The sequence below is a fragment of the Drosophila subpulchrella genome, chromosome 3L (genome assembly GCF_014743375.2).
Source record: "Drosophila subpulchrella strain 33 F10 #4 breed RU33 chromosome 3L, RU_Dsub_v1.1 Primary Assembly, whole genome shotgun sequence".
Lineage (NCBI taxonomy): Eukaryota > Metazoa > Arthropoda > Insecta > Diptera > Drosophilidae > Drosophila > Drosophila subpulchrella.
The window spans coordinates 19,929,176-19,942,114 of NC_050612.1; the positions used below are offsets into that span (position 1 = coordinate 19,929,176).

Below are 12,939 nucleotides of genomic sequence, written 5' to 3' on the forward strand. Positions count from 1 at the left end.
GGGGATTTTTCGTGAATTATGGAAAATATTAACCAATAAAAAAAGGGTCAAACCAAATAAGGCGTGGAACGGCTATTAAATATGTATGATGGGGTTGGGATACGAGGAATATTATACCGGATAGCGAATCTCGGAACGAATATATCAACGTTGTGAGAATATTTTCAGTAATTACTTATTCAATATTTATAATTTACAATGGTGTAATATGTATATCGATACAGCTACAATTTAACATATCCTTTAATAATGCCGTAAAGTAAGCCCAAAAAGTTTACGAGCTAGCCATAAATATGATATAGTTTTCACAAGATACGCAACTTTAAATTATAGCCCATCCTGTTCATCTCTCTCCAGCAGTGGATTCATATTCAAAAGTGTGCCCAAACATTATCTCCACTCGCCAAAAAATATGCTCGTAAATGTCAAACACTCTATAATGAGCTAATCAACCAAACTCCAGAACAGCCACATAACAAAGTTGTTTTCGGATAAATGTAAATGGCTTTCGTTTTTCGGTTTTGGCCACAAACTGAACTTTTACGACGGCATTACAAAGTCATAAAACATCAGACTTTATTTGGGATAGCACCTAGATTTCCAGATGTAAAGCCAAAACGTTGAGCGCAGCACAAAAGTATGAAATCAAAATTACAAATAAAGCGTAGGATTTTAGCTATTTTCAGCGTTCTAAGGCCATAACATTTTCACAAGTTGAATTTTGACAGACTGTTTTCTAATAAATTATAACACAGTTTTGTGGTGTTTGCTAATAGCTGGAAAGTCAACGAAGCTAATGCTGTTGACAGTGGGGAAAGAGGGGAAAGGAGCCTTACCCCAATCGCATTACGTATACGCCACGTTGAGCGCATTTTGGCAGAATGGCAATTGACTTTAATTACTTCGCCTCCGAAAAGTCTGCATGACTTTTCGGTTTAGTGTGTGTGTGCTCAGCACACGATGTCATCAGATGTGTGAAGGAAGTACATTTCCAGAGGTGGCCAGGGGGTTAGGGGGCCAAAGGGTAGGGAACTTTCATTAGTTTTTGGGTGGCCCGACCGACGGAAGCCACTAAAAGTCTTTACATGGCAGCAGCTACTCCTCCACCTCTTCATACGAAAACAGTTTGTGAAATTTAATTTTCAGCACTCTTGATTTTTAAATGGCAGCGCGGGCGAAAGAGTGCAATGAAATTTGCTGTTAATTTGTACAGAAATGTCTCTATTAAATTTTAAATTGGATTTCTGGTAAATGTTATGAATTGCCTCAAAGTGTGGCCACCAAATGCAAGCAGAGAAAAAGAGGATGGCGAGGAGAAATTGGCATGTTCTTGCTGCGAATGCTTTCAATGCTATGCATTCAATGGGAAGGAAGCGCCTGAATGGACAGGGTATGCTGCATATCTGCCACTGAAAAGAATCAGCTGCACGGAAAGAAGTTTTGTAGTCCTGGGATTCATATAATTGAATTAAGTTTTTGCGCAATTAAATTATATTTTCCGAGAGAAAAATATTACGATATTTGTTTCCTGCAATACAATTTTCCCAAAATTTGAATGCTGTAGCTATCTATGTTAGGGCTATTGATTCCTTAGCTTTTTAGGATTTTAAAACATTTTTGCCATCAGTGAGTTGGGAAATTTTCTATTAAATCACAAGTTCAATCAATTTGTATTAAATTGATTTTATTAGCATTTATTTTCTGTGCAGGAAGGTGCCGGTGAATGAAACCAACTGCTGTTGTGGGATGCGTGTGCAATCTGGCAATAAATATTTTATATTTACAATATGCTGCTCTGCTGGGGGCCTGCAGCAAAGTCGGGCATATTGATTCTCCTCGAACGTTCGCAAATAGTTGGGCGAAATAAAAAACTGAAATTGTATTGTTATTTAAATCGTTAAAAATCGCCAGCTGAATTCTTAATGGTCGTGTAGATCCACTTCGAATTTTAGTTTGGTGCGAGTGGCGTTCCACTGGGCACCGTAATTCTCTACCGTTTATGGCGTGTATTCCTTAAATGTTTGCTCACTTTGGCCCAACGGAAATCGGTGGATGCCACTGCACAGCCGCACCGGAAGCTGTCTGTTTTTTATTGTATATCTTTTATGACGCTGCATTTTGTGGCCTGTATGGGCCGGTCCAGCTTGTTCCTGGCTTTATTATACTGGCCAAACTCCTTGGCCAGGCAATTACACATATATATATACAGCCGGCTATTTGGGGACCGAGTCGAACTGAACTGGACCGTGTTGCGCATCGTAAATGAGTGCGGATATTTTAACAGGGCTAATGTCTGGCCAAGCGACTCATTGGGGGCTATGGCCATGGCATAATAAACATGCACTGTAATCAACATTTTATGGCATCTTCTTTGTTGAACCTGACTGGATAGTTTAGCCGAAGGAATTTCATAGCGTTTAATATTACATCAACTAGTAATGAATGCAAATAAAAACCTTTATACTAATTTAATTGGATTATCCTTGTTCTCTTGTTATTAAACAGATATCAATATCAGGATTTAAAAGTGGAGTCGCAGTTAATTTCTAAAAAAAAGTACTCTATGTCCAATTAATCATAGCCCATGGATTAAAAAGCCCTTATGCTACTTCCTCTTCCTCTCATCGCCCTTAAAAATATTAAAAAATGTAATAAGCTAAGAAATAAATAAAGTGATTAAAATACACTCACCATCTTACGATATTGATTTTGCTGTTGCTTATTGAGCTTTGACCAAAGCACAGCCCCTTTTTGTAGCCTTTTCTTGACGGTCAAGTGGGCATTAATCATAGCCCATGGATTTAAAAGCCCTTATGCTACTTCCTCTTCCTCTCATCGCCCTTAAAAATATTAAAAAATTTAATAAGCTAAGAAATAAATAAAGTGATTAAAATACACTCACCATCTTACGATATTGATTTTGCTGTTGCTTATTGAGCTTTGACCAAAGCACAGCCCCTTTTTGTAGCCTTTTCTTGACGGTCAAGTGGGCATTTCTCTTCTGGTGCTCGCGCAAAAAGTTTATAAAGGCGGTACTCATCACGGGATTTGGAGGAGCTCGTCTGGCCCTAATCTTGGACTTCTGGGCTGGACTACGCATACCGCAAACGGATTTCTTCTGCTTGGTCGACAGTTTCCTTTTCACAATCAATTTCCTTTTGACGGCAATAACCCTGGGTCTCACCTGCATAGCTAACTATATGAATTCTGCGGTCTATAAAACTAATCCACTGATAAAACTCACTTCAAAGTGCTTCTTTTGCTGGGGCAAAAGCTTCCCCCAGGCATTTTCCCCCGATCTCTTGACCTCTTCTTCGTCCATGTCGGCATGATGCTTCCTGTAACTCCTCATGAACCGCTTAAGGGCCTTGGACTCCGCCTCCGAATAGGGCCTCACACTCGTGGTTCCCATGGCACTGATTAACTATAGTTCTACAAAATAAACGCTTGCCAGAATTTGGCACAAACATACACGAATTTTGGAACATAAAATAGTTGTACTAGATTTGTATAAAATTTCCTCACGAAATAGTTAAACAATCTTATCACAAATTTTGGTTGTGCTAGCTGTGTTGGAAATTTGAATTTGAATAGTAGATGTTCCTCTGAATACTAAAGGAATTATCATGGCCTGCCTTTATTCCATATTAGAATTCTTTTTGCAGGCCCTTTAGGGTCACAAGTTGTTAATTAAATTTATTTGGTAAACAAATGTCTTTGTTGTCTTTCAACACTCATCTCCATTATTTTGGCAAGTAATTAAGCAAACTTTCTACTGTCTTTGGATTTTGTTTTTATATCTAGGCCATCACGTTTGACGAGCCTTGACATGGCGAACAAGAAAACGAAGAAAAATAGGAAAAGAAAAACCAGAATGGGCCTCAATTTTCTACGTGCACACCATAAAGTTGATGTGTAATTTGTTTTTATATGCATTCAACAGAACTTGACAAATTCTATTACAAGTTTTCAATTGTATTACTACGGCAGAGAGCTCTACGACTCGTCTCCATCTTAATAAACCATAACTAATGGGGTCGCACAAGCAGAAGTATCAACTTGTGTGTGTGCTGAAAATGTGTGAAAATTCCGGCAAAATACTGGAGGAAGACCGCCTTTAAAGCGTCAAAAGCAGCTTAGCAGCTTTCAATTTAGCAAAATAACAACGTGGGGAAAATTGAGTGTAGTTTGCAGCCCCCTGCCGAGAAAGGGAAAAAGCAAACAAGTAAATGAAATTTCCGTTCTGAGCAGTTCCTCCCCTGCTTTCCCGATCGTTTAGTGTATCAATAACTGAATAACAGGCTGCAAAGACTACGCCCTGTGTGTTTGCTTGGCCGCTTTGTTTGCCCCTGCAATTTGAAGTGCCGGAAATATGCTTTAGCTTTATGGCCTTCTGCGCATCTCACACCCAGTCAGTCCTGGAATTCTGGCTAAAAAGTTCGCTCAAATTACTGCGTCTAGCCGCACAGAGAGTTACATCTCGGAGATAATATCTTTTGATTAGTGGCAGCCGCAAAAACTTTAATTAAATTCGCACACACAGTTCTCTGCTGGAAAGTTTATGCAGCATTTGTGCCCTGTCACCAGATAAGTTTCCATTGCCTGGACAACACACGCATGTGGACCGGCGAGTTTCATCTTTTGTTTTTCCCCTCCAGACCTGGGCTTTAAGTTTTACAATTCGGAAATAACTTAACGGACAAAAGTTTTCCACAAAAGTTACGCCGAGGCGAGGGGTGGGGTGTGGGCGAGATCTAATGAATTAATTAGTGGATTTCAGATGAAGCCAAAATGCTTCCGCCAAACCAGAAACCACTTGAAGCCGTAATTCATTGAAAATTCATCGTTTAATTTATTTTGTTTATTTATTTGAATCTGATAACTTTGGCCATTGTTTGAGGGTCACAGTTGATTTAAAACCACTTTTCGTCTAAAATTTCTTCTAATTTATGGCATTTTATAAGTATAACAATATTCATGTTTAATTCATTGAAATGTTGAATGTTCAACAGAATTATAAAGATTTAAATTAGTCAATTTATAAATTCCCAAAAAGTAAAAATATGCAGTTGACCCACTAATATACACACTTATAATTTACAGATTAATTTAACCTACAGTTAACTGTAGCTCAGAAAAAAATGAAATTTTCTATTTGTAGTATAACTAATAATAATAAAATTAATAAAGTTTTTGTCTATTATATAACTAACTTTAGAAGGCAAGTACTTTAATTACTTTAATTTATTTTATTTATTTACTCCCAAGCCCCAATTGGTTGCAGCCCAGTAAAAATTCATAGTTACATTTTATTATATTTATTTATTTAGTTCTGGTAACTTTAAAGACATACGAGTATATTCTCCCTCACATTCCTATGCCATAAATTTCAACCAGGGCGAGCTCAGGACAAAGGCAACGGCAGCCAGCGACTCGCAACACACTCCCCAGAAATAACTCATATCGAATTGCACCATTTGTTGTTTTGTCTCCCGAGAGGATATTGAGTTACGCTGGCTGGGATTGGGATTGGGATTGGGTGGAGGGCTGCGGCTCGTTGGCTCCCATTGCCCGATGCCGATGGATCGCCGCCTGGTGGCATTTTTATTCTGTTTCATTTTTTGTTTGCTTCGTTTGACGCTTTCGATTTTGATAGATTTATCACAGCTTACAAAAATAAGGCGAAAAGTAAAACAATAAAAAAGGAACTCTATGCAAATGAAAAATCTAAAATTATGTCCATTAACTGGATGGTGTGGTGGCCATCCTGGACATTGAGCCACGCCCACGCCCCCGAGCATTAAGTTTATTCTTCGCTCGCACTCTTTGATCGGGGATCGTGGGCATCGCTGACAATGGGATGCAACATTAACACCACACCATCCTTACATATCGTCATCTCCTGTCTAAAAGTACAAAAAGCTAGAAAATCAAAGGGTTGCCCCAGTGCTTTGTCATATATAAATTACAATTGAAATACGCTTAACCTACGACTAAAGTGTTTCTTGTTTCGTTGTCGTTCACCGACTATTTGGAGCTCTTCTTCTTTTTGCTCTTGGGCATTTCCGCCCACAGCCGGAAGAAGTACTCGTCGCGTTGGAGCAGCCTGCCGCGGGCATACGAATGGATGTCCGCATCCATGTTGTGGTCACGCAGCCACGAGGAGGTGTTGCACGAACTCATCTCCGTGCGCGGCTCGTCCGGCAGGCTCTCATGACCTGGTTTTGGATGAGAATATTACATAAATAAGTCTTAACAAATTGTCCAATTAGCCAGATTCACATTTGCATCCGCAGCGGAAGTAAGTCTTTTGAGAATGAAATGGAGAATCGGAAAGTAATACTAAAATTCTAATATCTTAAAAATATTATAGCTTACGCATCAGAAATTACTTTAAAGCATCCTGGCAGCAAAGTTAGAACCATTACCTTTATTTCCATTGGGGAATTCAACAAAGTTTTGAAATCAATTATAGTACTGTCTAAAAGTATGCAGTGGAAATAGGAGTTTATTGCAAGTTTTCTGTTGCATACTTTTAGACACTTGTACATCTGATTTCTGTAATGCCCTCTTACCATTACCCAAAACTGAAACAGAAAGTTCGAAACTATATCCGACTAAACGTCACTCACCAGCAGTCATGACCTTGTAGGGCTCCTCCGATTCCAGAGGTTCACTCAGACCAATCTCGTTCTTCGCGAATATGCGAATCATGTACTCGTGGTTCTCCTGCAGATCTCTAATCTGGAACTTCTGCACGCCAGCTGGCACACGACCCACCTCAATCCACATGGTCTTCTTCATGTCCCGTATAGCAATGTGGTAGCCGAGCAGAGGCGCACCTCCATCTGACTCGGGTATACCCCATTCGAATATGTGGGCATTGGCGGCGAGAACGCGCGCCTCCAGTGGAGCGGTCGGTGGTGAGGGTACGGCTATATAAGGACCAAAATCAGTATAAGATTTATCTAAGGGGACTATACATTTAAACGTACTAGCATGTGTCTTGAGCGATATGCTCTCGGTGACGGCTGGTGCACCTAGTCCAACCTCATTCTCCGCAGACACACGGAACCAGTACTCGCACTTCTCCTTCAGATTGTCAATCGTGTAGTGCAGCTGGTGGGCATCCAGTGTGATGACCTTTGTCCAGGTGGTAGATGTTGAGGAACGTTTCTCCACGCAGTAGCCTGTTGGGAAGGTTACAAGTCAGTTGAGCTCTTATTATATAACTTGTAATTTTTCACCCGTGATTTCGGATCCACCATTGCGGGCTGGCACCTCCCAATCCAAAGTGACACTTCGACTGGTAACATCCGGCGCCCTCAAGTTCTGAGGTGGCGATGGCGGCGCTGAGTATTAAACATAACCAATAACCATTAGTATACCAAAAACCCCAAACAATTATAACTGGTTTTCTTTCCACTTACGTACCTAGATCTTCATTATCATTAGCTGTTGTCGTTTTGGGGTTAGAATTGCGCATGTTTAAGCATTAGTAGCGATTAAAATAAAAGAAGCATTTTGCGAAAGCAATAAGCAATTGTGATAATACAAAAACATCTTGAAAAACTTACTAATCTTGCGTCCCACGACAATTTTTTCCGTGGTCTCGTACGCCTCGCTGGTGCCAACCTCGTTTCTCGCATAGATGCGGAACAGATAGCCCTTGTTTCTGACCACCTTCTCCACATGGATATTGGTGACAGTGCCCAGGGTTACGCCCACCTTTCGGTAGGTGGTTTCAGTCTCTTCCCTTATCTCCACAATGTACTCTATGATCTTTGAGCCACCATCAGTTTCCGATGGCTCCCAAGCCAAGTTGAAGACAGTGTCGTTCATGCCCGACACAGTGGTTGGACCACGTGGTGGCGATGGTTTTTCTGTGGATTCATTAGGTAGTAAAGTAAAAACATACATTCCTTGGAGTTTTCCAAAAAGAATTAAAGGGATTTCCAACTTACCGAACTTCTTAGTTATAGTCACAGGATCACTTTCCGTAGGCTCGGATACGCCAATTGGATTGGCGGCCACCACACGGAACATGTATTGCGCATTCATGGATAGTTTCTGAACCGCATAGGATTTAATGTCTTTGTCAAAGTCGGAGACCTTCATCCACACGTTGTTTTGGATGTCGCACTTCTCCAACGTATACTTGTCGATTTCCAGACCGCCATCATCGATGGGTGGTGTCCATTCCAAGGTGATCGAGTCCTTCTTGATATCCTTGATCTCCAGGGACTGAGGTCTGCTGGGCTTGTCGATCACCTGAACCGTGCACTCCACGTACGTAGAGCCGGATTCGTTGGTGGCCGTAACCTTGTACTTGCCGGATTGCTCGCGGGTCACTTTCTTAACCGTGTAGGTGGAGGTAATCTCTGTGGTCTCGATAGAGACCGTCTTGGTGGTCTTCTGCTCGACCGTCTCCTTGTGCCAGGTCACAGTGGGTTGTGGATAGCCGCGGACCGTTGCTGGAATGGTGAGGGTGCTACCCGTGCGCAGTTTCTGTGTCAGATACTTATCCTCTACTTCGAGGACCGGTTTCTGCTGCAGTTTCAGGCGGCACGAGGTCTCAACGGAGCCCTTCTCATTGGTCGCCACGCAAGTGTATGTGGCTTCAGTCTCAATGGTTGTCTTTTCAATGGTGTACTTGGCCACACGGTTTTCGTAGCGAATGCTGCTCGACTCGAACACCTGGCCGTTCCTCTTCCACGTCACCTTGGGCTCTGGAATGCCGCCGAACACGCAGGACAGCGTCACCTCCTTGTCCAGTTCGCTGACCATGTCCTGCAGGGGTTCGCGCACGCTGGGCGCCTCGGTCTCGACCTTGGGCACCAGGCGGATAGGTGGCGACAGCGGCGAGGGTGGCGATGGTCCCACCTCGTTCACTGCGATCGCACGGAACACGTACTCCGTGTCGATCTTGAGCTTGCTTATGGTGTACGTGGTATCCTTGATCTTTCTAATTTCAGTCCATCTGCGGATGAATGATATTACTTATGTAATTCTTACGCAACTCAAAGGGTAACATATAAGCCGTTGGTAGAAGAACATTAAGAATAGGGTTCAAAAACTATTTGTGATTCCAAGGAAAGTTATTAAATTTCAAAACCTGTTAATTATTTTAAATGTCTTCTAAAAGAACACTGTCATTAAGTAAGTTCATAATAATATAAACAACGTATTATTTTGAGATAATTTATATAAGGTGACTGCGGAACTATTTTTAGTATTTATTATTATGTTTAAGAAAATGTTGTTTGGGTAACTTTCAAATTCGTAAGTACCCTTTAAAAACCCAGTTTTAAATTAAAACTCCCAACTGTATTTCCTTGTCCCACTTACTTTTCTTCCTTAACATCGTGATACTCCAGAATGTACTCGATAATTTCCGACTTGCCATCGTCCTCTGGAGCCTTCCAGTAGAGCGTAATGGAGTCGTGCATTATCTCCAGGGGCTGGGGTGTTCCAGGTGCCGTTGGCTTGCCTAAGTATTTAATTAGGGTCTTCGTTCAGTTCCGCACCAATTAACTGGCATATAAGCTGGGCTACTTACGCATAATGACCAGATGTAGGCTGGCCTCCGCCTCGCCCACCGGATTGACGAGCTTGACGGTGTACTCGCCTTCGTCATCGTCGACAACCTTCTTGATGGTAAGGGTGGCCGACTGCTCATCGATGGCCGGGATTGTCCGCTTTGACTTGGGTATGACAACCTTGCGCGTGGTCCAAACGGCCTCGGGCGTTGGAACGCCCGTGTACTTGACAGTGAAGGTGGCGTCGTCGTTCTCCTTAACCTTGATGGTCTGATCCTTGTCAGAGGTAATGACGGGTGGCAGTTTGAGCTCCTCGACACACAGCTTAGTGCTGCTGGTGACGTTCTCGGCTACGCAGCTGATCTCGCCGGCATCCTCGTCGCTGGCATCGTGGATGACCAGTCGTCGGACGGTGCCTTCCACGAAGACCTCGTGCTTCTTGTTGGGCTTGATGGGTTTGCCCTTCTTGCACCAGGTCACCTCAACATCGGGCTGAGACAGCTGCACCGTAAACTCGGCATCCATGGTCTTGGTGGCCAGCGTGACATCCGGCAGGCGGATAACAAAGTCCACCAGGGGCTCCTCTACCGTCAACTTTCCCTTCGAAGTCTTGTCGCCCACCTGAATGGAATATTCGCCCACATCTTCGGGCTTGGCCTTGACAATGCGCAGCGATTGCTTCTTGCCATCGATGGCCAACTGAATGCGCTCATCAAACACAATCTCCTTTCCGTTCTTGAACCATTTGACCAGGGCATCGCCCTTGCTGAGCTCCACCTCGAATATGGCATTCTCACCCTTGGTCACCGAGACATCCTTCAGCGGCTCCACAATCTCGGGCGGCAGCTCGATGACAACCAGCTCACAACTGCACTCCTGTCCCTCGATCTTGCAAGTGTACTGGCCCTCATCGTGGATGGTAGTATCGCGTATGACCAGGCGACGTGCCTTGCCATCCTTGATGAACTCGACGTTCTTATTCTCTGGCGTGATCTTCTCGCCGTCCTTGTACCAGGTAACTTCGGTGCTCTCTGTAGTAAGTTCCACATCCAAAATGGCGGTATCCTTTTCGGTTACCTCGTAGTCCTCAAGCACCTTGATAAAGTCGGGCTTACGCTGCAGAACCTCAACAGTAGATTGAGTTTCTTGCTTTTTGACCTTGCATGTGTAGGTTCCGGAGTCACGTAGGTTAGTGTTCCTAATGACCAACTTATGAGTCTTTCCATCCTCAACCACAACACGGTGATCCATGCCGCTGAGTTCCTTTCCGTTGAAGAACCACTTGGTGGTTACCACATGAGAGGTCTCGCACTCCAGAGTAAGAGATTGTACCTCCTCAATGGTGATGGTCTTTTTCAGTTTCTTAGTGAAGGTCACTTCATCGACCTCGACAATCACTCGGGCACCATGAGATGTTTTGCCAATAGGATTACTGGCAATACACTTGTAATCACCCGAATCGGTTTCTGGGTTGGCATCCTTGATAATGAGCTCAATGTTCTCGCCATCGTAAACCTGCTGGATGCGCTCGCTGGGGAACAATGGACTGTTGTTGAACAGCCATTGGACCTCGGGCACAGGATTACCGGAAACCTTGGCTGGCAAGTGAATCTCGCCCTTCTGCGGCACATTCTGCTCCTCAAAACGTTCCACGAAGAGTGGTGGTTCAGCATTGCCACTTGTGGGCTCTAAAAAAAAAAACGACTCTAGTTAGTACTTACTTGTTGAAATAAACACTTTTTTAACATCGAACATAAAACATAGAACCTACCTTCAATTGTTAGATTAGCAGTGGTCTCTACGCTACCCAATGGATTGACAGCCTTGACCGTGTATTCACCCTTCTCAGACTTTTTGGGTGTGATCAGTGTTAGGGTATGCAAATCCTTATCGGACTTGGCATTCTTAACAGGCTTGCCATCCTTGTACCAGGTTACCTTTGGTGGTGGGTTGCCCACAATTTGGGTGGACAGTACCACACTCTCGCCCTCACGTATGACCATGTTGCGCAAGGGTTCCAGGATCTGCGGAGCCTCCTTGTCAGTGGTTCGTACCTTCAGGGTGATAGGCAGACGTGCCTCGCCCTCGCGATTGGTGGCAATCACCTCGTAGGTTCCCTCCTGCGACTTCTTCACCTTGGTGATGTGCACCACACTGCAGTACATGTGCATGTCCGATTCGGTAACGATGCGAACGTTCTTAATCTCCTCCTCGTCAATGTCCTCGCCATTGAAAGTCCAGACAATGTCCGGTTCTGGCACGGCCACCAGTCGGCACTCAAGGATCACATTCGTGTTCTCGTCGACATACTGAGCCTTTGGTTTCTTGGAGAAGGTTGGTGGAATGCCCTCCAAAATGTCAGCCAGCGAGGATTCACGTGACATGCTGCGACGTGAGAGGGCTGTGGCATCGGATCCGTGATCCGAAAGTGGACTCTCTACAATCAGTTCTGTTGTGCTAGAAGTAAATCCAGCTGCATTCTTGGCCACAACTGTGAACTGACCAGCATCCTCGGGGAACACCTCGCGAATAATCAAAGTAGCCACATTGTCGTCATCGTAGAACATTTGGAAGTCCTGTGAAGGTTTGATAATGGCAGTTTCGCGGAACCAGGCAATCTGTGGTCGTGGATTGCCCTCGACCTTGCACTCGAATTGCACCGTGTAGCCATCGGGTGTATGAATCGGCTGCAGTTTCTCAATGAATCTCGGGGCAATGGGCTTGTCTTCCGGTCCAGGACCTTAACAGTTCACAATCACAACAAAACATAAAATAATTGGTTAATGACAAAACGTAGACGGCGACGAAGCAGTGTTTAGAATAACAAATATACCTTTTTTACCTTTGGTAAAGACAATAACTTACGTTCAAACACAGGCAGCTTATCAATTTTCTCATGCAATTTGTTTTGCACATACTGCGCGTATTCTTCGGGTTCCATCAGATATTGAGCCGGAACCCATCCTTCCTCTTCCGTAATGCTCTTCTTGACATACCACCACTCAGAGCTGTGACGTCCAACGACTGTTACCTTCTCACCCTCGACTAGGTTAATGGCCTCATCGTTGTCGGCAATATAATTGCAGATGGAATACATAACATTTTGGTTGTCGGATTCTAAAATGTATAAACAAATATATTACTTATATGTAAAATTGTCCTTCACATAATGACTACATACCTTCAACATTCATTTCTCTGGTTATATTAAGCGAAGCTCCATCTGTGTAAAGGTTGAACATTATTACTATCTTCTCTCGAAAGAATTTTAATTATTTTTTTTTAAGTTGTGAACAATGAATGGTTAAGCGTTAGCAACCGACATTCAAGTTGGGTATTTTTACCTTGCCACTCTGATATCATATAAGCTGATATTTATTTTTGTAAAAGTAAAGCATTT

General features: G+C 43.2%; 2 protein-coding genes across 15 annotated transcripts in view; both read right to left on the reverse strand.

Moving 5' to 3' along the window:
* Nucleotides 1-2,453: 2,453 nt before the first annotated feature.
* Nucleotides 2,454-3,598, reverse strand: LOC119554060. 2 transcript variants are annotated; one of them, XM_037864802.1, is made up of 4 exons: nt 3,245-3,598; nt 2,946-3,184; nt 2,692-2,734; nt 2,454-2,629 (listed from the first exon to the last, which is right to left on the reverse strand). In XM_037864802.1, exons 1-4 carry the CDS (start codon nt 3,410-3,412, stop codon nt 2,606-2,608), a joined length of 474 nt encoding a protein of 157 aa, XP_037720730.1. In that variant the 5' UTR covers nt 3,413-3,598; the 3' UTR covers nt 2,454-2,605. The 2 variants fall into 2 exon arrangements, with proteins under 2 accessions (XP_037720730.1, XP_037720729.1); XM_037864801.1 differs by having other exon boundaries at nt 2,692-2,840; nt 2,903-3,184; nt 3,245-3,595.
* A 1,704-nt stretch (nt 3,599-5,302) lies between these two features.
* Nucleotides 5,303-12,939, reverse strand: part of LOC119554814 (titin) — a 138,626-nt gene continuing 130,989 nt past the window's right edge. For 10 of the 13 annotated variants that reach the window (XM_037865868.1, XM_037865867.1, XM_037865871.1 and 7 more), the window contains 10 exons: nt 12,721-12,762; nt 12,405-12,656; nt 11,311-12,279; nt 9,560-11,227; nt 9,349-9,490; nt 7,965-8,980; nt 7,578-7,883; nt 7,248-7,352; nt 6,633-7,190; nt 6,028-6,218 (listed from right to left, as the gene is read on the reverse strand). In XM_037865868.1, the coding sequence (XP_037721796.1) occupies nt 6,028-6,218; nt 6,633-7,190; nt 7,248-7,352; nt 7,578-7,883; nt 7,965-8,980; nt 9,349-9,490; nt 9,560-11,227; nt 11,311-12,279; nt 12,405-12,656; nt 12,721-12,762 (5,249 nt within the window). Of the gene's footprint in view, nt 6,219-6,632; nt 7,191-7,247; nt 7,353-7,434; nt 7,456-7,577; nt 7,884-7,964; nt 8,981-9,348; nt 9,491-9,559; nt 11,228-11,310; nt 12,280-12,404; nt 12,657-12,720; nt 12,763-12,939 lie in introns of all 13 variants that reach the window. The other 3 variants (XM_037865872.1, XM_037865866.1, XM_037865881.1) reach the window with 3 other exon arrangements.